General features: G+C 47.4%; 4 protein-coding genes across 6 annotated transcripts in view; all 4 read right to left on the bottom strand.

Moving 5' to 3' along the window:
- Positions 1-22,785, bottom strand: part of LOC144104396 (RING finger protein 151-like) — a 68,315-nt gene extending 45,530 nt beyond the window's left edge. Inside the window, exons 1-2 of one of the 2 annotated variants that reach the window (XM_077637375.1) lie at positions 22,296-22,785; positions 16,774-16,852 (exon numbers count right to left, since the gene is read on the bottom strand). In XM_077637375.1, coding sequence (XP_077493501.1) covers positions 16,774-16,852; positions 22,296-22,580 — 364 coding nt within the window. In that variant the 5' untranslated portion in view covers positions 22,581-22,785. The remainder of the gene's footprint in view (positions 1-16,773; positions 16,853-22,295) is intronic. The other variant, XM_077637374.1, reaches the window with a different exon arrangement.
- The window catches only part of LOC144104382 (TNF receptor-associated factor 6-like), a 375,592-nt gene that overhangs the window by 295,465 nt on the left and 54,491 nt on the right, over positions 1-25,636 (bottom strand). The gene's annotated exons all lie outside the window — the stretch shown is intronic.
- LOC144104385 (TNF receptor-associated factor 3-like) overlaps positions 1-25,636 on the bottom strand; it is a 182,492-nt gene that overhangs the window by 120,391 nt on the left and 36,465 nt on the right. The window lies entirely within an intron of this gene.
- On the bottom strand, positions 5,357-8,692 carry LOC144104389 (TNF receptor-associated factor 3-like). The gene is made up of 2 exons (XM_077637366.1): positions 8,259-8,692; positions 5,357-6,734 (listed from the first exon to the last, which is right to left on the bottom strand). Exons 1-2 carry the CDS (start codon positions 8,541-8,543, stop codon positions 5,652-5,654), a joined length of 1,368 nt encoding a protein of 455 aa, XP_077493492.1. The 5' UTR covers positions 8,544-8,692; the 3' UTR covers positions 5,357-5,651.

Here is a 25,636-nt window from a genome sequence, read left to right as displayed (position 1 = left end):
TCCCGCGATAAGGTTCGGGAAAGTTGGAAATTCTTCGTCCCATGTGCACATCCACGAAGAATTTCCAACTTTGCCGAAACATGTCGCTCCTGCCCCCGCTAGAGAGAGGGTGCATGCGCCGCGGAGCCGGGATTCGCGAGCGGTTCGCTTGCATGTCAGCCAGCCGCATTACATGGCATGCCCAGGCCCATTTCTTCCTCCTCTTGACTTCGACTAGGATGTCACTGACGCGCGTTTGTTCCCTCACCAACCCTGCCCGCTTACGGTCTCTTCACGTTACACTTATCACTTTTCTTTCCATAGCTCGCTGTGTTGCCCTTAACTTAAGCTGAACCCTTTTTCGGTAGCCTGCGCGTTTCTGCCCCATAGGTGAGGGCCGGTAACATTCAGCTGTTGTATACTTTTCTCTTGAGGGATACTGGTAAACTGCTATTCATGATCTGAAAGAACCTGTCATATGTGTTCCATGCCATTGTTATTCTTCTAGTTATTTCCCTCTCGTGGTTCGCATCTGCAGTCACTATACCTGCCATAAGTAGACGTATTCCTTTATCACTTCCAGCACCTCGCTACCAATTGAGAACTGCTTTTCCCTTGGGGGACTGTCGAGCATCGGTTCGGTTTTCTGCATGTCAATTTTAATTTTTTTTTTAAATCGGCGCTGAGTAAAGCTTCACGGTGTTCCTCAGGGTCACTTGTCGTTGTCAGTCGCCAGTGTTATCCTTCTCGTTTGCAGTTGGCCCCCAATAATAATGACTGACTCGAGAGATGCGTGCATCACGGTTTGAAATCAGGGCATATCTGAGAATCGGGACAGCTTTGTAGCAGCGGCCGTCGTTACATTTGTGGAAGCTGATTGGGGTAAAATTTAAAACAAAGGATAGAAAACAATAAAAAAGAACCCTTAAACGTCGCCTTTAAGAGTAGAAGGCAACAGCGTAATCGCGCCCAGCTGGCGAGCTGCTATCGGAGCGCCAATCGACTGTCGCTGTCGGCCCCGGAAGCTAATCGGGCCACCTGCGCAGCCGAACTAAGACTAACGGGATTGCAGCGCCTCTCGTGCACTGATGCCAGTGCAGGTTAAAGAGCCCCAGGTGGTCGAAATTATTCCGGAGCCCTCCACTACGGCCCCTCTTCCTTTCACTCCCTCCATTATCGCTTCCCTTGGGGCGCAGTTCAGGTGTTCATTGTGATAAGGGAGACGGTTGCTCAGTCATTTCCTTCTTCCCCCCCTCCCCCACCAAAAAAAGAAAACAATTTCCGCCATACAGTCTGAGACAGACGAGACTGATGTCAAAGTAGTATCGCATCACCAAGTAGCGGCACACTCAATGGGCAGCCTCGCGGCCCGTTTATACCCCCCCCCTCTCTCTCGGTTTGAAAGGGGACGTCGGAGGACGGCTTGCCATCTGATGACGCCGAGCCGAGTAGCTTTGCACTCTACATTTACCGGCCACACCACCTCCGGCGAGTCCAAGAAGCAGCGTTGGCCCGAGGAGCCTCTCGACTACGGCAACAGTACGTGATTGAACGACAGTAATCCGATGTTATAACATCGGATTACTGTTTGAACGGGCGTTATAACGCCCGTTCAAATTTAACGTAACGCCGTCATGATTGGTAAAAGATCGAGACTGACAGATTAAATTTCATCAACGTCCACAGTTCCGAAAAAGGCCGCAAAACGGCCTTACCGGTGCTCCCTGGGAAAAGGGGCAGCAGGAGGGGGAGGTGACCATTTTGAACAGAAAATAAAAAGCCCTGCTTATGACGCGCACGGTTTACTGTATTACGGATTGTGACAGTTATGTTTAGTCTTAGAGATGTTTAATGTCCCAAAGCGACTCAGGCTAGGAGGAAACGCCTTAACGAAGGCCTTCGGATAATTTCGACCACCTTGACTTTTTTTTAGCGTGCACTGACATCGCACTACTAAATAGACGGTCCTTTAGAATTTCGCGTGGCCATCGAGACGCGAGCACCGCGGCCGGTATCTAACCCGCGTCCTTCGGGTCTTCAGCTGAGCTCCGTAACCACTGAACCACTGCGGTGGCTGGGTTGTGGCATTTGTTCCCGCAATCTAGATAAATTTGCCTACCGAAGTGAAGCCTTTTGTGGATGGCACCAGTTTTTTCTTGGTCAATGAACTAGCTCCTCCCGAACCGGTGTAGACTGGCCGATAGTCTCTCCATTTGCATGGAGATGTAAATAGAAACAGATGTTCTGTCAAAGGCCGCCAGCCAGCCGGGATCGGAGGTGGATGCCTACCTCTATGCTGCAGTCGGTGCGAATAAGGGAACGTTGTGACGTATGGCCTGCATTACAGTGCACCCGTAATGCATGCCAGGAGCCATGAGAGGGGCCGTATAAGATCGAAGCAGACATTAACGGAAGTGCTAACGGAAGTTCGTGGCTAGGGCGGCAACTTACAACAGACTCGAGGCTTAAGCTTAAGTCTTGCTATATTTTATTGCACCGAACTGTACGTTATCAGACATTTGGGTCAGCCCTGTACGTGATATGCCAGCATTTTAGTGTCGCTCACTTTATACGGCAGGGGAACAGCCAGTTATTCTCGGTGATCACAACACTGTCAGGTTGCGCCAATGTAAAGCAAGTCCAAGCGCTGGTGGCAACACTGTCAAGAGGCACCTCCCGTCCTTCCTATAGCGGTCACTTGATACAGTGGCGCGGAAAAAACCCTGACGCCTACTGAGGAAGAGACAGTGACCGAAGGAGATGATTTCTCCATTATGGGCAATCGCATGCAGGCACTCTTTCTCATGCGCCGGCAGCCAGCGTCCGTCAAATCTAAAATATGTAGACAAAACGACAGGCCAGCTATCAACACGGCACAGCATGCTTTTCGATTAGTCTGCGATAAGTTTACAGCGAAAGGCACACTCCCCAAAGCTTGTTTCCCTGATTATCAGGGAAAGAACTGCAGCAAGCCTCCTTACCACAGGTCGTACCAAGCCGTACTTGTGATATCATTTTTAAAAAGAAAAAAGAAAAGAAAACAAAAATGGCGCCCACAGCTAAAGCAGTAGCATTTCTGTTTCGTGCGTGGCACGGCTGTTAAGGAGTGGGTTAATTTCACAGTGCTGTTCGGTGTCTTCAGCAGTTCACTTTGCTGTGGTCTAGTATTAGAGCAATGAACTAACATATCTTGAGCAACGCAACACGTTACACATTTCGCGTTGAAAAATTATTACACCACTGCTTTTATTCGAATTAAGACGTTATTCGTCGACACGACTGGCAAACTGAAACAGCCATGGGGTCTCGCATTGCATCACAGCTACTGCCTGGCATAAGATCGAATACATTCCGGCTAATTGGGCATACTCTATGCGAAGTGGGACCACTTTATTTATGTCGCTTTGTTAGCGTCCGTACAGTCGAGAGGCAAAGGCCAATCACAAGGCCTGCAACTATGCGCGTACAAGAGGCCCGCCCACAACGCCGCCATTTTCGGGTTGAATGCTGAAGCCCTTCTGTTCCTCAACGTGCGTAGAAGCAAGATAGCGTGTTCCTAGACATTTTTATAGCTGGTAGCGTACGATATAAAAACGCGATATGGTAACAGAGATAGGAAGAAGATATTTTCATACTAACTTGTAAAAGAGGTGTAAAAATATTTCAGCAAATAAGGTGTCTTTCTGTCGTCTATTTAACTTTTTCAAAGTGGTAGGTTAGGTTGATGTTGCGATAGAAAGTGCAAAGACACTCTACTTGTTGTATTCTATACGGGATTTAGCACGGAGGTTCGGAATGGTTGGCTTCGTAATGTTGGCTTCGGAAATGTTGGCTTCGTACCATCCTGATTTCGTACCACCTATGATTTTACACAACTTCTAAAAAGAGGCTTTTTGAGTTATAGAACAATGCTATGTGCAGCATAGCAATGTCGGCGGTGTAGCCCATCAGAGTACAGCTTTCACGTGATAACTGGCAGGCTGGTAACGTAATATTGAATTGTTAGCTTTTTAAATATTACTATTACGCTCCTTAATTCTTAAGAGGCCTGTATCCCATCATAACTAATATCCATGTCAGTTTTTAGAATTTCGAAAACGCGGTCCCAACAAATTTTGGCCCCATCGCACCAAAATACACGCGCTTTGGCTAAGCTTGCAGGCAAAGCAACCACTCCAGTGCACGTAACTCGTCCAAATAGCAAAAAATTGCTTCGGCCACAGTGTCGAGGGTAACCGTGTTTTCAAAATTTTAAAAACTGTTATGAATATTAGTTACTGTGGGCTACATGCCTCTCATTAATTAAAGGTCCCCTAAAGAGGAATCTGAACGTGTCTTTTTAACGTGGAAACTCGATCTAAACCCTCCGAGCATTCTTAAAAAGTGCGTCTTAATTTCCAGTGCGGTTAATTTCTTTAGTTTGAATTAAGCGCCCCAGCTCCCATATTTATTTTTTAAAAACTCAATGCTGAAGGTAGGAGGTATCACCGAACGCGTGGAGTGCCTTTCAGTCAGTCCAGTGGCAGCTTCGCTTACTCCAGCGATGGCGCAGCTGCAAGCCGCCATGGGATTGGCTGAAAGGCACCCCACCATTTGGTTGACTCTTCCTACCTTCAGAGTAAGGATTAAAAAAAAAAGGCTGGAGCCAGGACGTTTAATCCGATTTAAATTAGGCAAGTCGAGCGCACAGGAAAATAATTCAGTTTTCAAGAATGCTCGTAAAGTGAAGGTTCCTCTTTGGTGCAACTTAATGGAGCCTAAGAGTAATAGTTATCACGATAAGTATTCGATATTAGTTCACCAGCCTGCTAGTTACCACCTCTAAAGTGTATTGTGATGTACTACGCTGCACAAAATACTATGCCGAAAAAAAGCGCTCTAAAGGCATAATGCGACAGCGTTAATGGGTTAATTCTCGTATGCGCGTAACTGATTCACTACAGTGCATTCATGTACCTATGGGACTCCAGATACCCCTCCTGACGCAGTGGTTACGCGATGCGCCCCTTCCGTACGATGGCAGGTGCTGCCACAGGTGTCATTAATTTAAAAGCCACCTGCCACGGTCGCTGATGTCGACGCCGGACAATTCGTTCCGACATGAGATACCAATGCTCTCGATTTAAAACACGTTCTTTGCTTTTATTTTTGCTATTACGAAACTGTAGAGTCTTAGAATGTAAGAAATACGCGTTGTGCTATTGTCCAACTAGGTGATGATAAGATTATTGCAATGTCGCAACCGTAATGTTTGAAAATGGAATTAAAATTGGACATGGGACTTAAACAGCACATCAAGGTTGCAGGTTCTTTCTTCTTGGGCGGAGGGGGGGGGGGGAGGAAAAAAAAATCAGAAACAGATCCAATAAGCGGGTACTGACGTTTTACCAAAGTGTTTCAGAAAAAAGGCAACATTCTTTGCGGGAGGGAAAACAGCATTTGTTTATTTACTCTTCTTTATTTCACATACTACGCTGGGAGACATCTGATGGTCATAAATCAATCAAAATTAGAGGCTATTTTCGTGCTCCGCTGTTAATGGACGCTGTTGAGAAACCTTAACAAGATTGTTTAGAGATGAAATTCTACTGAACGTAAAGAAATGAAGCGTACATGGATGTTCACGGACAGGAAATTCTAAGCGGTGGCCCGTGTCCGCGCTTAAGTCTCATTCAAGGCAGCAGCTCCCACTTTATCCGAAGCTGGTCATTATCTACGTACCCGTCGCGGATGAGATCTTCGAGGTTGAAATATGCACCGCAGTCCGAAACGGCAACATTTGATGTGGTTGGCTTTTGATTACCTGGGTGGTCGGGATATGATCCATCTCCCAGCACACACTTTTCCCTTCCTCTCGGATGAATTGCGCTCATCCTGATCTTGTGCTGGAATGGCCACTGGACATAGTCGTCCATGCCGCCCTTGTGCAGGGTGTACATCGCAAACAGCATTACAGATGCCGAGCATCTCCAGAACAAGACTCCAGGAGACATGCAGTAGCCGCACAGGTACACCTCCTCGCTGTCATAATAAGCCCTGCCTTTCTTCATCGCCTCCTCTGTAAGCGACTCCACACCTCTAATCAAAAACTCGCTGTGCGTCACTTGTAGTGCACTCTCTCTACGCACACTGGTCACGTGTTGCAATGTTTTTTGAGCGCTTTCCTTCAATCCAGCCTTGACTTGTTCAATGCTAGCTGCAATCTGCGAGAAGTCAGCTCGAGTTCCGCCCAATTCATCGTTCAGTTTTTTTTCTAAACTCTTTAGACTTCTCAAACAGGTTTTAACTGCATCGCTGCATGTCGCAAAACATTGTTTTAGTTCGGCGTTGGACGATGTTATTTCTTCGTGGTTCTGTCCTAATAAAGACGTTAGTTCTTGACGCAGTGTCTCCTTGAGTGTGTTTATCCCATGAGAGATTTCGCTTAATCGGTCCCCATGGGTGCTCATATCAACCGCCATTGGCCTCAGATATGCTGTGATTTCACCCGCTTGCCTTTCTAAAGCTTCTTTGAAGGAAGTCAGCGATGCTGCTTCATTTACTTGAGACACCGGAACTTGGCTTTCGGATGCGACAGGCGTCGAAGTGTTGCAAGAGGCCGACCGGAGATGCTTGCACACGTCTCTGCAAAGAACGGTGGCCGAGCACTTGGGACAACGGACGGAGTGGTGTTCACATTCCAGAAGGAAATGCTGGGAGATCCGTGAAGCAGCCGTCGTGTACTGGCAGCCACTGCCTTCATTCCAGCACTTTACCTGCAGGGGCACAAACAAAAGAATGTAACTTGGACAGTTCTTTTGACTCTGCGGCGAGGGACGTAATTCTGGCCTTACTTAGAGTAAATGTATCAGAAATAACCGCTCGTTTGTGGAGCTCTGCGGCTGCAGAATACGTTTTTCTTCTTCCTTGAACTGATTTTGAGAAATTAAACGCTACTCGTGACAAACATTTATCAAGAGAATCACGTTTTCAATTTGCTGTGTATGCCGGACGTGTTTTGTGCTCTTTGATCAGCATGTCGTACGAAAATCCTGCCCAAAGGTATTGGCGTCAAACCGATTGAAAATTGTTTGCCTCATCAGTAGTTACACGTGTTTGAAAGGATTAATATGTTTATGTGAACTAATACACACTGTTCGAGAAAGGCGCGTAGCTTATCACCGAGCAGCCCAGCAACAGGTGAAATATCACACTCTTTTGTTCACCGAAAAATACGACGGCCTGCTACTGATAACTTTGGCGTCAGTGCAGAACAGCATTCGAGGGTATATCAAGGAGTTCCAAGACAACTTCAATGCGGCAGCTTTCGACAGCCGATTCAGAATGGCTTGAGAAATTCTGATCTAAGAAAGGCTTTTTTAGTAGAAGAAAAGCAATATACGCTGCTTTTACATAGGGCGTAGGAAGAAACAGGAAGACGTCGGCCGCACGCGACTTAAACGCAAGGCTCTGCCCTACATTTAATGCTAAGCGTGAAAGCACTAAATCAAGCTGGCTATGCGAGGCAACTATTAGGCTCCGCATTCGATTACCTGATTACTTTGAAAACATGATAAAGTAATGCAAAATCTATCACCCCTTTTTTCTCTCCGCGGAGACGTAAATTCGTAAAGTCATATTTTTCTATGAGAGCTCGGTATGTTATGTCTTGCCTGAGGAGACACCGCAGTTAAACCGAGCTTTAGCATGCAGACATCCCAATTGCAAATTGAAGCACACTACCTCCATCTCTCAGGCAAATATTCGATCCACATCCTCAGCTAAAAACGCTTCAATGATTACCGAGATGCACGCAGTTTACGACATAAAGTTCAATACCACTGGGCACCTTTCAGAGCTCACCAAGCTACCACGAATACTATCTCCAGCACTCGAAACCTCTGAAGACTGAGTAGAAGTGTTCCTCTCACTAAATCAAGGCTTTTAAGTGCAGCATATTTCTCATAGTGGATGTGCACGGCCCTGAAAATAGTATAGTGGCTGATATATATTTTTACAGCTTAGATACTACATAAGAAGGATTTTGAGTTTTTGAGGTGTGGCAGCCTCATTATTTTATGGATACTATTCGTAACCAGCCTAACATTGCTGATGAACGAGCTCGACAACAAAAAGAATATTTACAGGGCTATTTCTTTGTATTCCACTATTGCTCTGTCGAGCGATGGATGTGAAAAGTGTTCTTGTGCAGGAAACACTCTGCGCGGCGAATAGCAATGTGCAAGCGAAGAGAAACCCAAAAAAGACCACGCAGCTCTGTGTTTTACATTCTCGCTTACCTCTCTTCTCAGCAGATCGTCAGCGGGGAAGTCAGACAGGATGACGTCATCCTCCTGGTACCCGCTTCCGTCGAGCGGACACTCATGTGCGCCGTCCTGGGCGCACTGCTCGTAGCAACACCAGCACAACACATGCATGCAGGGGAGGATTGCGGTCTTCTTGCGCACTAGTCCGCAGGCGCTGCACACCCGGATGGCTGGAATAGGCTTCAGGAAGGTCAGGGGCCTCCAGTCAAGCTCCGGGGAGAACCCGACCAGCGTAAACTGCGGGCTTGCAGGAGCCATAGCTTGCAATGCGTCCGTTCGCTGCGCCGGTCGTATCAGCAACTGCTTTTTCCGCCCCCTTCAGAGCGCGGTCTTATCTTCTTTCCGGCGGTCGCCAAGGCGACAATCGCGACTGCATGGGCTGACTCTCGTCGCAAGTTTAACGGGGCAGCGAAATGCCACGCGTCGAGAAATACACCGTCGTTCACTTCATATGACACACCGCCAGGATAGCTTAAAAAAAAAAAACTGACTGCGAAGCTTTCGTAGAAGTTGATACGTAACAAACTACATGGTACAACGGGCACACCTGTGTTACCAGGCGAATGGGAAGCCGGTTATTATCCGAATCCGGTTATTATAAACGTAGCCGTCCCAGATGAGATGTGTGAGGCAACGACTAGAAATAAAAAACCACTCCTGCTGCTTGATGTCTTTGTCTTTTGATTCTCCAGGCCATATCGATCTGGTTTAACTACCAGGAATTCCTTTGCTCTTCCTCTCGGATGAATTACGCTCATCCTGATCTTGTGCACAAATGACCTGTGAACAACGTCGTCCATGTCGCCCATGTGGAGGGTTTACTTGAAGTCCAGACTCTCTATTCCACAGGGCCTCTTGATCCCCACTCCTGGAGACTTGCAGGAGCCGCGAGCTTATACCTTCTGGCTGTCATACACAGTCCAGCCAACCTTCGCCACTCGGTCTTGAAGAGATGGCACGCCTCTTACGAAAAACTTGGTCTGAGCCACTAGCACTGCACTATGTCGACTCAGATTGGAGACCGGTTCCAAAGTTTTCTTTTTATCCTTCTCCTTAAATTTAGCCTTCTATTCTTCAATGTTAGCTGCAATCTGCGACAAGTTGTCTCAATTTCCGCTGAGTTTAACGCACAGCATTTTTTTACACAGACCTCAAAGAAAAGTTAACTGAACCCCTGACGTCGAAACACATTGCTTGAGTTCAGCGTTAAACGGCGCCATTAATTCACGGTTCTGTCTTGTTGAATATATTCGTTCTGGGTGTAATGTTTCCTTCAGTGTGTTTACGCCATGAGATATTTCCCTTAATCGGTCCTCATATTTCTTAATATAAATAGCAATTGGCCTCAGATATGCTGTGATTTCCCCCGCCTGCCTTTCAAAGGCTCTTTTGAAAGAAGACAAAGATGCTGGCCCGTCCACATGACACGCCGGAAGTTTGGTTTCAGGTGGGAGAGGTGTCGAAGTGTTGCAAGAGGCCGACGGGAGATGCGTGCGCACATCTCTGCAAAGAACGGTGGTCGAACACTTGGGACAACGGACGGAGTGGCGTTCACATTCCCTTAAAAAATGCTGGGTGATCCCTGAAGCAGCAGTCACATACTGACACCCACTAGCTTTCTTTCCAGTAGTTGACCTACGAGGGGACAAAAGACGTTACTTGCAGACGTGTTGTGGCTATGTTTGCGAGTGACTTGCTTTGACGTTCGCTAGGGTAAGTGAATCTGAAATGTCGGTTACACCGGATCGATTGTGGCCCTTTTAGAAAGACGGGAAATTTTCCTTTCTCTTTCTTTGAATTTATTGTTGAGAAATAAAACGCTAAACATGATAGATACTTCTGAAAATACTCAACTTTATAATTCTTGTGCATATCGCGTTTATCGTGAGCTTTGCTCAGTATGTTGCATGAAAATCATGAATAAAAATATTCAAGCCTGTAAATTTATAGAATTTTCTCCCTAAGAATTCATCCATCTTTGAAAGGGTGGGTATGCCACTGAAAAATAGAACCCCGTGTTTGAAAAATGAGCCTAACTTATCCCCAAGCAGCACTGCAACAGGTGGAAAAAGTACTCTCTTTTGTTCGTTGAAGAATACGACGGTCTGCACGTGTTGCGTCGGTGACGCTGCAGCACCGGATGGTGGGGCGTAATGTGGCGCGGCAGGACACAGTTGGGGCTTCAGACAACGACGATGGAACGGCGTGTGAACTGTTAATCTGAGACAGCCTTGATCAGTGCAAGAAAAAGAATATTTGCGGCTATGTACATATGGCGAACGTAGAAACAGCTGGATGTGGACCACGCGTGGTTGAACCGAAGTGTCTCAGCCGTATATTTAATCACACGATAAGCAAGGAGAGACTAAACGTAGCCAGCTGTGCGAGATAACTGAAGTTCAGAATCTGGTTACCAGACTACGGCCGAATTATGGCGACGTAACACAAATTCTGTTAAGCCTTTTTCTGTGCGACGAATGGGAAATCTCTAAAAAGTATGTTTGTCTGCAATCTTGATATGCGCGTATGTGTCTCCTGCCTGAGTAAAAACAATACATAAGCTGAGGTTTTAGCTTCGAGGTATTTGAATAATGTATTAGTCCGCTTCTTGAAACACATTGGCAGCATGCCTTAGGTCAACCTTCTTGGCACGGCGTCTGCCAAAGCCATATTGCTGTTATTCAATGTTAATCGAAATGCCCGCAGTTTATGAGTAAAGTTTCAGGGTCAGCGGCTTTCCTTCGGCGTTTACCAATGTTCAGCGCATAGCACCTCTGTGCTGAAAAGCACTGGAGAGGGAGGAGAAATTTCCTCTCACCATATCAGGGCTTGCAAGTGGAAACATATTTTGATGAGCGGCTCCACACGGCCCCGTAGTTAGCAGTGCGACATTTGCATTTTTCAACCCAAGATACTGCGTAAGATGCCTGGAATTCAAATTCTTTAGGGGATGGCCGACAATTCTTTACTCTGTTCGATAAAGGGACTCCGGAAGGTTAGCGATATTTTACTGCGCTGTTTCTTTGAATTCCGCTTGCGTACTTATCTGCGCTGGATGCGAATTGTGCAGACGTGCTTTAAACTCTTTGCGCGACAAGCAGCAAGACGCAAGCAAAAAGAAAAAAACAACACAAAAATCGCAAGCAGTTTTATTCCTTTGCATTCTTCCTTTCCTCTCTTCGTAGCAGATCATCAGAGAAGACCATGACGGTGACGTCATGCATCTCGTTATGGTTGCCGTCCAGCGGACACTCGTTGAAGCCGTCCTGGCCGCACTGTTCGTAGCAGCACTCGCACAGCACGTGCATGCAGGGCAGCAACGCGGTCCTCTTGCGCACTATAGCCCGCAGCCGCTGCATATTCGATTCGCTGGAATAGGCTTGTCCAAATCCAGGGGCCTCCAGTCGACCTCCGGGGAGAACCCGACCAGCGTGTACTGCCGGCTTGCGGGAGGCATTGCTCACACAGTACGTCCGATGCACCGGCCGCTCTAGGGTTTTTTGAGCTTCTTGGAAGCGCGGTCTTATCTTGTTCGCGGACGCTGTCAAGGCGACAGTCGGGACCGCATGAGGTGTCTCTCGTCCCATGTGAAGCGGAGGTGTGAAGTGGCACGGGTCTAAATTAATAAGCCGCTCACATTTAAAGGAACGCCGCCGTGATTGGTAAAAGAGTCTGGCAGATAAACTTTCATAAACTCTCAAAGGTGCGAAAATAGGCGGCAAAACGGCCCTACCGGCGTTCCCTGGGAAATGGGGCTGGAGGAGAGGAGTGTGATCATGTTGAACAAAAAAAAAAAGAAACGATGTGTCTGATTCGCACGTTTTAATATATTACGGATTGTAACATTTATGTTTAGATTAAGAGATGTTTAATGTACCAATGAGGAAACGCCTTAATGAAGGCCGTCGGAAAATTTTGACCACCTCAGGGTTTTTTTTTAACGTGCTCTGACATCGCAATGTACGGTCCAATAGCACTTCTCCGCCATCGAGAAGCGAGCACCGCGGCCGGTATCGAACCCGCGTCTTTCGGGTCCTCAGCTGAGCGCCATAACTACTGAACCACCGCGGTGGATGCATTATGACGTTTGTTTCCGCAACATTTATGTTTGCCTACCGAAGTGGGGCCTTTTATAGGTGGCGCCAGCTTTGTCCTCGTCAATGAGGCGAGCTCCTCCAGATCCGGTGTAGGCTGGCTGATAGCTTTTCCTTTCGCGTGCATATGTAAATGGACAGAGATGCTCCGTCAAAGGCCGCCAGCCAGCCTGGGACGGAGATCGATGTCTGCCTCTAAGCTGCAGTCTGTGCGAATAGGGGAAAGTTGTGACGTATTGCCTGCGTTTCAGTACACCCGTGATTCATGCCAGGAGCCATGAGAGGGACCGTGAGTACGAAACGGATATTCAGGAAAGCGGTGGCGGAAGTTCGTGGCTAGGGTGGTGGCTTACAACAGATTCGAGACTTAAGCTTAAGTTTTTTATACCTTATTGCGCCGAACTGCTCGTTATCAGAGTTTTGTGCAAGCACTCTGTGTGATATGCCGTGCTTTGAGTCGTTCACTGTATACTAAAGGAAAACAGCCAGTTATTCTTGTTCATCATAACACTGTCAGGTTGCAACACTAGAATGCTTGTAGCTGTGCCCGTACAACTCGTACAAGAGGCCCACCCGCAGTGGCGCCATGTTCGGGCTGAATGCTGAAGCGCTTCTGTTGCTAAACCTGCGTGGAGGCGAGGTAGTGCATTACTACACATTTTTATAGCTTGTATCGTACTATACAAAAGAAGAGATACAATAACAGAGAGATGAAGATGTTTTCATAATAACTTGTAAATGCGTTCTAGAGACCTTTCAGCAAATAAAGTGGCTTTCTGTCGTCTATTTAATTTCTGCAAAGAGGGAGGTTAGGTTGACATTGTGATAAAAAGTGTAACGACAATTTACTTTTTCCATTATATACGCGATTCAGCGCGGAGTTTGCATGGGCAAAGTTGGCTCGTTGTGCACGGTAAATATTCTATGGGAAGAAAAAAATTTGTGCCACTAAATTGTTGCTGTTTGCATTGTTGCTGTTACGTGCGCTTTTTCAACTCCAGCTAAAAGACGCCTCACTGCCTGCTGACATTAGGAGGCACGCAGTCCGCGTTGGCACAGAAGGTGGCGACCGGATGCGTGTGAGGCAGCTCTCCGACGGTGACAAAGACGAGGAACTTTTGCTTCAGCTTCATGGCCTTCGAAAAATGACTCGCTTGGGAGAGAGAGAAGGAAGGGGGCACGAAGCTCTACTTTTATCAGCGAAAATCAGAGGTCAGAAATAAACCACGAAAGGCGCCGCCTATAGGAACAGTCCCCTTATAAAGCGTGGAAAAAAAAAAGACCGGCATGACTTCGCGGACCGCAACACGAAGCCAAAGTCGACATTGCACGCTGAGACTGCAGCACACTCGTCCAGGCAAGCATGGGAGATGTACGCGATGTCCGATTGCGCGCTGTGGGCCGCATGGGCGTTCGTTTAGAGAAAAGCTACGCTGCGGGGAAGCCTACCATCCGGCGCTCGTGCAAAGAGTGATATCTGGGGGAAGAAAGCAATGTTGCTGTGTTTATACGCATGGCGAGGAAATGCTCGAAGATGCAACGTATACAGCGTGTTCTGGCTAAGACTTTCCACAAATTTTATAAATAGGCTTTCTCAGTTGGAAGAGCGCTTTGTGCGGCATAGCAATGTAAGCAGAGCATCAGAGTACAGTTTGGATGTGCTAAGTAGCAGGCTGTTTAACTAATATTGAATAGTTAGCTTTTTAACTATTCCTATTACGCTCATTAATTATTGTGAGCCCGGAAGCCGATCATAACTAATATCCAAGTCAGTTTTTAGACTTTCGAAAACGCGGCGGCCCTCGATCGGCTCTGTTGCCCAACAAACTTTGGCCACATCGCGCCAAAATACACGCGCTTCCGAGAAGCTTGCAGGCAAAGCAACCTCTCCAGTGCGCGTAACTCATTCAAATAGCAAAAATTTGCTTCGGCCACAGTGACGCCGGAAACCGCATTTTCAAAATCTTCAAAACAGTTATAGATATTAGTTGCGCTGGGCTACATGCCTGTCAATAATTAAAGGCCCACTAAAGAGGAATCTGAACTCGTCTTTTTAACGCGGGAACTCGACATAAACCGTCCGAGCAATCTTATAAAGTGCGTATTAATTTCCAGTGGGGCCGATTTCTTCAATTTTAATTGAAATGAGCGTCCCGGCTCCAAATTTATTTTAAAACTCAACGCTGAAGCTAGAAGTCAACCAACGCGTGGAGTGCCTTTCAGCCAGTCCAGTAGCGGCTTCGCTTACTCCGCCGATGGCAGAGCTGCAAGCGGCCATGGGATTGGCTGAAAGACACCCCACCATTTGGTTGACTTCTCCTACCTTCAGCGTTAAGTTAAAAAGAAAAACTGAAGCCGGGACGTTTAATCTGATTTAAATTAGGGAAGTCGAGTGCACAGGAAAATAATTCAGCTTTCAAGAATGCTCGGAAAGTGAAGGTTCCTCTTTGGCGCAACTTAATGGAGCCTAAGAGTAATAATTAACACACTAAGTATTCGATATTGTTCACCAGCCTGCTAGTTCACACCCCTAAGGTGTATTGTTATGTACTACGCCGCTGAGAATACTATGGCAAAAAAAAGCGCTCTAAAGGCATAACGCGTTAGCGTTAATGGTCGCATGCGCGTAATTGATCATCCTGTACAGTGCATTCATGTACCTATGGGACTATTGATACTCCTCCTAACGCAGTGGTTACGCGATGCGCCTCATCCGTGCGATGGCAGGTGCTGCCACAGGTGTCATTATTTAACTGCCACCTGCCACGGTTGCTGATGTCGACGCCGGACAATTCGTTCCGACATTAGATACCAATGCTCTCGATTTTAAACAAGTTCTCTGCTTCTATGTTTGCTATTACGAAACTGTGGAGTCTTTTAGAATGTAAGAAATACGCGTTGTGCTATTGTGCAAATAGATGATGTTGAGATTATCGTAATGTCGCAACCGTAATGGCTGAAAATGGAATTAAAATTGGATATTGGACTTAAACCGCACATTAAGGTTGCAGGTTCTTTCTTTTTGGGCGGGGGGGGGGGGGGGGGGGGACAAAAAAGGAACAGAAAAATCAGAAACAGATCCAATAAGCGGGTACAGACGTTTTACTAAAGTGTTTCAGAAAAAAGACAACATTCTTTGCGGGAGGGAACATAGCATTTGTTTATTTACTCGTCTTTTTTTCACATACTACGCTGGGAGACATCTGATGGTCATAAATAAATCAAAATTAGAGGCTATTTTCGTGCTCCGCTGTTAATCGACGCTGTTGAGAAACCTTAACAAGATTGTTTAGAGATGAAATTCTGCTGAACGTAGAGAAATGAAGCGTACATGGATGTTCACAGACAGGAAATTCTAAGCGGTGGCCCGTGTCCGCGCTTAAGTCTCATTCAAGGCAGCAGCTCCCACTTTATCCGAAGCTGGTCATTATCTACGTACCCGTCGCGGATAAGATCTGCGAGGACGAAAGATGCACCCCAGTCCAAAAAGGCATAATTTGATGTGGTTGGCTCTTGATTACCTTCGTGGTTGGGATATGGTCCAAATTCCAGCACACACTTTTCCCTTCCTCTCGGATCAATTATGCTCATCCTGATCTTGTGCTGGAATGGCCACTGGACATCGTCGTCCATGTCGCCCTTGTGCAAGGTGTACTTCACTTTCAGCATTACAGATGCCGAGCATCTCCAGAACCAGACTCCAGGAGACATGCAGTAGCCGCACAGGTACACCTTCTCGCTGTCATACTCAGCCCTGCGGTTGTTCCTCGCCTCTTCTTTAAGCGATTCCACTCCTTTTACAAAAAACTCGCAGTGCGTCACTTGTAGTGCACTCTCTCTACGCACACTGGTCACGTGTTTCAATGTTTTTTGAGCGCTTTCCTTCAATTCAGTCCTCACTTGTTCAATGCTAGCTGTAGTCTGCGACAAGTCGGCTCGAGTTCCGCCCAATTCATCGTTCAGTTTTTGTTCTAAACTCTTTAGACTTCTCAAACAGGTTTTAACTGTATCGCTGCATGTCGCAAAACATTGTTTTAGTTCGGCGTTGGACGATGTTATTTCTTCGTGGTTCTGTCCTAATAAATACGTTAGTTCTTGACGCAGTGTCTCCTTGAGAGTGTTTATCCCATGAGAGATTTCGCTTAATCGGTCCCCATGGGTGCTCATATCAACCGCCATTGGCCTCAGATATGCTGTGATTTCACCCGCTTGCCTTTCTAAAGCTTCATTGAAAGAAGTCAGCGATGCTGCTTCATTAGCTTGAGACACCGGAACTTGGCTTTCGGATGCGACAGGCGTCGAAGTGTTGCAAGATGCCGACCGGAGATGCTTGCACACGTCTCTGCAAAGGACGGTGGCCGAGCACTTCGGACAACGGACGGAGTGGTGTTCACATTCCAGCAGGAAATGCCGGGTGACCCCTGAAGCAGCCGTCGTGTACTGGCAGCCACTCCCTTCATTCCAGCACTTGACCTGCGAGAAGACCAAGGAAATCACCTGGTAACACATAGCGACGATGTAGCGACGGACTTAATTTTCACCTTCTCTACGTATATGAAATAAAATAAATAAAATAATGAGGTTCGGTTATATCTGCTCGTTTGTGGACTTTTTAGAAGGAGGGAATTTATTTCTTCCTGTAAATTATTTTTAGGGATTAATTGGTCCTGGTGAAACATTTTACCAAACGGGCACGTGTTCCATTTGCTGCGTATACTGAGCGCGTTTCGTGGTCCTTGCTCGGCATTATGTATGAAAATTGTAAATAACTAATTAAAGTGTGAAAAAGATTGCAAGCGGTTCGCGTAATCGTTCGTCAAACGTCTTTAAAAGTAAGGCAGTGCAACAGTGAATCGACACCGTTGTGAAGAAAGGTGCGTAAATTTTTACCGAGCAGCCATCCAACAGGTGCAAGATCACACCCTTTTGCTCGGAGAAATATACGGCGTCGTGCCCCTGACAGCTTTGGCCCCGCTCAACCAGCGCATTTTAGGACGCATCGATGCGTTGCAGGTCAGCTTCACAGCGGCTGCTCCAGAGAGCCACGGTTGGTCGGCACACGGACTCTGAATCCAGCAAGGGTTTTTTTTCAGTAAAAGAACATCGAAATACCCGGCTTCGTACCGAAGGCGAAGGTAGAAACGGGCAGGCGTCGGCTGCACGCAACTGAAACATAATGCTTTCCGCCGTAGGTTGTGGGGTTAAAACTGCTTTGCCTTGCTTAGTCGAGGCTAACACAGTTTAAAACAGTTGATACCACCCTATGATAGGGAGCGCTACCGAGCAGACGCCGACTACGGGGGGCCTTGCTTTGATGGGGAAGGAGGGAACGACTCCCTGGCTGACACAAGACAGGAATTTATTGCCAGAACAACAATACCGCCAGCTAGCAACAAAATACGCAAAGGAATCGACATCGTCCGGCACACCAGCAAGCCTAAAGTTGGGCGTGTTCGAAACGTTCGCGATGAAAAATAGCGCAAAAGGAACACGAAGGACGGAAAGGACCGACGCAGACAGGCGCTCGTCTGCGTCGTTCCTTTCCGTCCTTGGTGTTCCTTTTGCGCTGTTATTACGATCACCAGCAAGGTTACGAGCGAAGGTTTGCCCACGCTAGAACAAAAGAGAAGCACATAGGACGGACGGCTAGCCCTCACCTGGCTGGCGCAGAGCTGAACCGAAGCAACCCCACGAGACCAGTTCACGAGCGGATAAGCAAGTGAGTCGTTTCCCGCCCGGGCGCGGCAATCACGCCGTCTGTGGTGCTCTGACGCCAGCGCCCTCCAGTGTGTGTGTACGAATTGGGGGAAAGGTAAATTTATTGCCAAGATATTTTAATTCGAAATAAAAAAAACTTAACAAGGTGGTGGTTTGGGCTAGTGGGTATGCGGTAAAGTTTCCCGCCGCTCCGATTCAAACTTGGGACTCTCTGATGACGAAATAGGAGGACAGTGACGCAGAGTGGTGCAAGCGCCGTCGTCGCTTCGTTTATGTTTGCAGAAACTTTACAATGGCTCCGCAAAGAACCGCGGCCTGCACTTCAGCGACCTCAACCTCACAGAGCCTGCGATGCTTTTTATGGATTAGGCGGCGGTTCTGCCACGAGAAAGTACGAGATGTCGGCAGTGTCGCTGTCAATGCCGAGCCACCGTCATCACTGACATGTGGAGATTTGTCCGTGCGGACATATTTAAATTCTGTAACAATAGTCCTCGTAGCGCTGGTTATTCAGCCCAGCGTCTTGGTACGTTGACAAAGCGAACACGCCGAGCGGCTCGTTTGCCAACGTGGAGGTGCGTGGAACAATAGATATGTACAAGTCTTTCTTTTTCGCAGCTGCGAGTCGTTGCACGAACTTCTTCCGAGGAGCACGTGGATAGGCACTTGGAGCTTATCTGCTTCTCCGCCCTTTTAAACAGAGGCGTTTTATAAAACGAAACCACGTGGGTGTGGCAAGCGCATAGCCTCGAAAAGCATCGAGGCTACACCGAAAAACGTACCGAAAGTACGCTGGCCGCCAGTTGCGACGCAAATTACAGGTTTTCTTCGACTTCCAACATTCAAGCTGCTTTTTTTTTTTTTCTGTCTTCCTCTTTTGGATAAAAATGCACTAGCGGTTTCAAAACAATTTATATACTGCAGTACCGTTCAAACCAGTAAGCTTGAAGCACGTTTGGCGGACTCGGAGATCGGTGACGTATTTTCTACTATTTCGTAATCACGCTTGCACTTGCGAGATTGACCTGAGGCGGAGATACCTATAGTTACTTTAGTTCTTTTCTACCTTACAAGAGGTTTGTTTTCGTAAAAAGTGGTGTTGTTGAGGTTAGTAGCTGGTATTCTATCTATACAAGCTGACTTGAGTTTCTCCTTAGTGTCCCTTTAAGGCAAATAGGTTGAGGGAGGACGCATCACGGAGAAACAAACCAAAGGGGATTGACCGGGGCGAGTTTCCACAGTGCTTATTCACATGCTAACCAAGGAACCATTGAACGCAGCCTGCTGTGCGAGATAACTGAGTATCCGTATTCGCCTACCTGAATGCGGTGGAAATATGTTGTGTCGATGTTGCTATTGAATGTTTAGAAACTATTCGCGTCTTGCTAATATTGTCCGGAAACAAGGAAACGAATCTTGGACATGCCACTACAAAGGCAGTCCGTGCTGAATGGAAGTAGTTGTCCTTGGGTCAAGCTACAATAATTAGTGACTTCCAAGACATCAAAAACAAACTAATAACCACAGAGATAACTATTGTTGATTTAATTAAGAGGACAGCCAATTTAGAGAGCCACTACCAGAATGTTGTTTAGAAGGCAGCGCTAAAAAACGGATGAGGGACGGAGTACGGGACACAAAAAGACATTCACGAGCGCTGCTACGAACTCTTTATTCATGGGGTAGTGCAGGGGAGCTATAAGACGGGAATGGCGAGCTCGCGCGTAGAGAAGGCACAAACACCGCGCATGAGTCAAGCGAACAAGTTAATCAAAAAAATTGACGGTGTTTCAGCCTGGAGTGACGCGATAGATGCAGCTGGACGAGTAGAACTTGCTCAGTTGAATTACAAAGTCAGTCTTTCGCCGCTCCGTTTCGCTGGGCGTTCCTTCTTCATCTTCGTCCCACTTGACACGGCGCGAGCGCACAGCTGTGGCAGTTCGGTCTCGCCGGCGCGCCGCGCCGCCGGCAGCAGCAGCTGCTCCGCACCACGTGACCAACCACGTGACAGCATGGTGCCGCCACCACGCTGAAGGCTCGAAATGCTGGCAGCCACAGACAGGGTGGCGGCGCCGCTACTGCCACAGCGCCGCCACGCTGAAGGCTAGAAATGCTACCGTAATATAGCTATCTCTACAAAACGAATCTAAAAAAGCACAATCAGCTGAATATACGTGTAAAGACGTGTCACTGACGCAACGTTCGTACAGCTTTCCGATATTCAAGAACAAGCCTAACCTTATCACTATCTCTCTTGCCAATAATCATGGCCTTCTCTAACCTTGCCCTACACGTGCTCGAAGCAACGTGCCGCAGGAGATTCGCACTAGTCTCATTATTTTCTATGCTTTTGGCATGCTCCCGTAGCCGGTCATTAATACAGCGGCCAGTTTGGCCAGCGTATAAAGCCCCACATGAGAAGGGGATGCAGTCCACCACACCTATTGGACATTTAGCGCTGGCGATCCCATGTTTTTTGTTGCATCCCCTGCCGGCACAACCAATGCTGCGAGGGCATAGCTTAGACAGCTTGTTGGGTGCTGAGAACACCAAGAGCACATGGTGCCTTCAAAGCCGGTTGTGGTCTTTTATGTACACCAACTCTCCCACGTCCTGAGGAAACTGGCTGCCAGCCACCATGTGCCCTTGGTGCTCACAGCACCCAACAAGCTGTCTAAGCTATGCACACGCATCACTGGTTGTGCCGGCAGGGGCTGCAACAACAACAAAAAAAGGGGATCGCCTACATGTGGGGCTTGATACGTCGGCCAAACTGGCTGCTGTATTAATGACCGGCTACGGGAGCATGCCAAAAACAGAATATAATGACACTAATGCGAATCTCGCGCGGCACCTTGTTTCGTGCACGTGAAGGGTCAAGATTAGAGAAGACCACGATTCTTCGCAAGAGCGGTAATGATAAGGCTGGGCTCGTTTTAGAGGATTATCATATCAGAAATCTGTCCGAAAGTTGTGGCAGTGACACGTCTGTGCACGTATATTCAGCTGAATGTGCTTCTTTAGATTTGTTTTTTGATTAACTGCTTCGCTTGACTGATGGGCGGTCTTTGAGCCTTCTCTGCGCATGCTGGGCATTCCCTTCTCAGCGTATATCCCTTGTACTACACGATGAATAAACTGTTGGCGTCCGTTTTTTTTTTTTTGCGTTGCCTCCTGAACAACATGCATCACCAACTAGCCCGGAAGCTTGCTCTCCTGCACTACCAGAATCTGGCTACTTTGAAAATAGACGAGGAACATGTGTAATGCAAAGCAGGAAAGACGACTCAGCTGGTCCGAGAGATGGACGCGCGATTTGATGACGCCGAGAATTGCTCGCGGAGATGCAATTTGATTGTTTACGCCGATCCTACACCATGCGAGACATTTGCCGAACCCGAAGAGATCATCATTCGCCACTGGTCCTATCAACCGGGTTTGTCCTTAGACAGTAAAGATATCTAACGTGCACACCGTCTTGCACGACACAACACGGAACGCCAGCGTCCCATAATGGTAAAGTTTGCATCCTTTAAATGATCCTCTCAAATGGGCCCAAAGTAAAAGATACAGATTTAAGCATTGATGAGGATTTCTCCCGACGAATTCATAATACAAGAAAGCAAGTTGTCGCGTTTGCCAAATAAAAGACAACTAAATTTTCTTTGCGGTATCAAAACCCTCCATAAATGCGCAAAACGCTATTTTTTATGAGACGGAGTAAACACTTAAAGAAATCTAGCTACCACAACCACGTAAGTCAGTTCTACACCGTCTTCAAACATGTCATCATTATATATTCTTTTGTTTTCTGCAATCTTTGCTAACATACTGTTTCATTCCGAAAGGAGAGCTCGCGTCAAACCTGGTGTTATCATCTGATAGCAACTTGCTGATATTAACTGAAACGTGGCTAACAGGTGACATTAGTGCGGCGAGGTGCTTGCTGATTTACCCAGTTTTTCTTCCTCTCGTTCAGATCGTAAAAACGCACGTAGTGGAGGTGTCTTAATTGTGACAACCAACCACTTATCATGCACTGTTCTCAACATTTTATCCGACCTTGAATTAATTTGGCTCATCTGTCGAGCCGCACCACATTCAGTGCTGCTGAATGTGTGCTGCTGCTGAAGTAGTAAGAGCTAACGCACCTAAAAAAAAAGGCCCTAGCAGCTCCTTATTCTACATTCCCGCTTACCTCTCTTTTCAGCAGATCGTCAGCGGAGAAGTCCATGAGGATGACGTCATCCTCCTCGTAGGCGTTGCAGTCGAGCGGGCACTCCAGCGAGCCGTCCTTGGTGCACTGTCCGTAGCAGCACTCGCAGAGAGCGTGCATGCATGGGAGGTATGCGTTGCGCTTGCGAACCAGTCCGCAGGCGCTGCATACTACATTCGCTGGAATAGGCTTGAGGAAAGTCAGGGGCTTCCAGTCGAGCTCCGGGGCGAATCCGACCAGCGTGCACTGCGAGCTTGAGGGAGGCATCGTTCACTGCGTCCGTTCGCTGCGCCGGTCGTATCAGGGACTGCTGTTTCCGCCCCTTGACAGCGCGGTCTTATCTTCTTCATGGCGGTCGTCAAGGCGACAATCCCGACTGCGTCAGCGGAGTCTTTTCGCAAGTGCGGCGCTGAACCGAGATGCCGCCCGTGGAAATATAGTGCCATTTTCGCTTGTGATGAAACACCGCTAGCCCTTTATCGACGACTGTTGCTCACAGGCAACACACCAGATAATATTTTTTTTTCTGGTTGAGTTTTGGTTTTGGACGCTTTTGTTTTACACCAAACTCCGCCTATCTTACTACAACATGGGCATGTTGCGCCATCTGACGTATAATAAATTGAAGAAGAGGAAAAATATGGCGCGGAAATCTCTGCCGTTCAAAATTATCTCCTAGAATCAAAACGTCTACCATCATGAGCTTTCGTCCTGCCCATCCCATTATCAGCTTCTGTATTTCGGTTTTTACAACCACCTATAGTAATCCCTACCCCTTCTTTGCCAAAATTTTAGTTTGTATGACCCCCCTAATCTCCTGCAACCACCTCGGCTACGAAAACTGTGCGATCCAAATTTTGGTAGGTCATCTTATGCTTGCCACATGCAGCTGGTCATTTAAATAGTCACCGCCTGGTTATGGCCAATCCCCCTTGTGGGTATGTACCATTGTGTGAGGTCAACAACAACAACAACAACAACAACTCTGCACAGCAGTCGCCTACACGACTTCAGACTCTGGCCGTCAATTTCCTGGTAAGCGCTCGTTTTTTTCTCCGTGGCTTTTCGCACTTGCTTAGAAGAATGCCTCAGTTTGCTCTTTTTCGAACTACGTCGATGGCTTTGCTAATTTGCGCCCGTAAGGGCGCGTCTCGTGTTTGTTGCCCATAGGCAACACCCGGCACTATGCTGTGTTGTTCGTCCCGTTGAGTTTACAGTGTGCCTTTCTTGTGTTTCTCTGCTAAACTGCCTAGGCGGATAACGTACGTGCTGCACGGCCTCATGCAGGACACACAGATGGATCCCAACATATTTTATGAAAAAATAGCCGCAAAGGCGTTCCCAGAACACAGTGATGACTCTGATCTGGAGTCGTCAAGCGACGAAGAACCAGAGAATGCTCCTTCAGCCCGGGCATGTAAGCATTCATTTTGTTGCCACAGCCGGAATTACGCAAACATTCAATTCGAGGCACAAATGAAGTAGCGTCCGTTGCCGAAGGAAGAGGTGCGATGTAGAGTTGGGGGCGGGACTCGACCACAAGGGCGCATTTGGCTCGGTGCTCCCGCGTGTAGCCGCCGACTCCTGTCACGACAGACAATACCGTGCGTTCCCCATTTCCCTACCTATATATATGAGACGCCTGGTAGCGTGTGGCGCTGCGTTTATGCAGCGCAGTAGGAGTTTGTTTGTGCGTTTGCAACATCATCTTTACTTACGCATCTATCAAAACCGTAATTCTTCAGTTTGTGTTATTAGGACTGCCTTATTCACACGGGTACTTCATGCAATAATTTTTTATTATGTTTGCCTTTTGTTTTTCAGCATGTTTATATCGCATCTGCTTTCTGTTTAATTTGCAAAGCTCTTTCAGCTGACTGTCAAGATGAAGGCATCTCTAGAACTCCAAGCACAGACAATATTGAAGAAATTCCCAAGCCTTCGAAAAATGGTCCTGCATGGGGTGTTGTCCAAGGCTCCACTGGTAATACCATGCCAAAGTGGAAGGACGTACCACCCTGTCCATCCCCGGTTGAGTCTCCAATCAGTTACTTTAGAGAATTTTTTTACATGGATTTTTTGTCTCTAATCTGTGAGCAGTCTTCCCTGTATAGCGCTCAGAGGAATCCCAACAAAGTTACTACAATGACTGTCAACGATTTGGAGCAGTTTATCGGTACAGTGCTGACTATGTCAATTATGAAGCTGCGTCAAACGCGCATGTACTGGTCGGAAAGGTTCCGCATCAGTCAAGTTGCCGACAACATGACGAGAGACAGATGGGAAGAAATCAAACAGTCACTGCACTTCAATGACAACCAGGAGGCAGCGGACCTCAATAACGCCGAACGCGACAGGTTGTACAAAGTGCGGCCCCTACTGGACCACGTGGTCTCCAAATGCCGTGAAATACCAAAATCTCGAAAACTATGCGCTGATGAGCAGCTGGTGCCTTTCAAAGGCCGCAGCTCATTGAAGCAGTACTTGCCAAACAAGCCGAAGAAATGGGGCTATAAACTATTCCTTCGCTGCGATGAGTGCGGCATAATGTACAACTTTGAAGTCTACACAGGCAAAATTTTTCGCAGCCGGGTTTTCCAGACATCGGTGCCAGCGGCAACATCGTTCTCAGAATGGCGAGAGTCGTGCCTCGCGGTCTAGACTACATCCTGTATTTTGACAACTGGTTTTGCAGTGTGGACTTACAGGTGATCCTCAAAAAGGCTGGTATCAGTTCCGTAGGCACAGTACGCGAAGCTCGCCTGAAAGGATGCAAACTTCCATCCGACAAAGAGCTAAAAAAGCAAGGGCGTGGCTCTTACGTGGAGATGGAGACGACATTTGAAGGGGTGAGTCTGAGGGCTGTGAAGTGGTTTGACAATCGTCCCGTCACGCTGCTGTCCACATTTGCATCGGCATCACCAGAGAATACTGTGAAGCGCTTTGACAAGAAGACCCGAACGTCGGTGAGCATGACTCGTCCTTCTATTGTAGGTGTCTACAATGAGTGCATAGGCAGTGTGGATCTAATGGACATGCTTGTGGCGCTGTACCGCATCAACTTGAGATCCAAAAAGTGGTACAGGCGGCTATTCTTCCATTTATTGGATGTCGTAATCGTCAACTGCTGGCTCCTGTACCGCCGAGATGCAACCGCGGCTAAGGTGCCACGCAACCAGCAAATGACCCTACTGCTTTTCAAAGCAGAGAGAGCGTGCGTTTTGAAACAGCAGGGAAAGGTTTCAACACCTTCCAGAAGGCGACCGTTGGCCCCTTCAAAACTTGAAAATGAACTACAAGCGAAGAAGCGCCGTGGGCAAGCA

The sequence above is a fragment of the Amblyomma americanum genome, chromosome 9 (assembly GCF_052857255.1).
Source record: "Amblyomma americanum isolate KBUSLIRL-KWMA chromosome 9, ASM5285725v1, whole genome shotgun sequence".
Lineage (NCBI taxonomy): Eukaryota > Metazoa > Arthropoda > Arachnida > Ixodida > Ixodidae > Amblyomma > Amblyomma americanum.
The sequence above is the reverse complement of the archived record's forward strand: the minus strand, read 5'-3'. Positions and strand labels throughout refer to the sequence as shown.

What these genes read in the sequence shown, in the direction of transcription:
- LOC144104389 (XM_077637366.1), bottom strand. Translation starts at nt 8,543, where the DNA reads ATGGCTCCTGCAAGCCCGCAGTTTACGCTGGTCGGGTTCTCCCCGGAG. An exon ending in ACGATCTGCTGAGAAGAGAG is followed by an intron (nt 6,735 to 8,258) that starts GTAAGCGAGAAT and finishes GTGCCCCTGCAG; the next exon opens with GTAAAGTGCTGGAATGAAGG.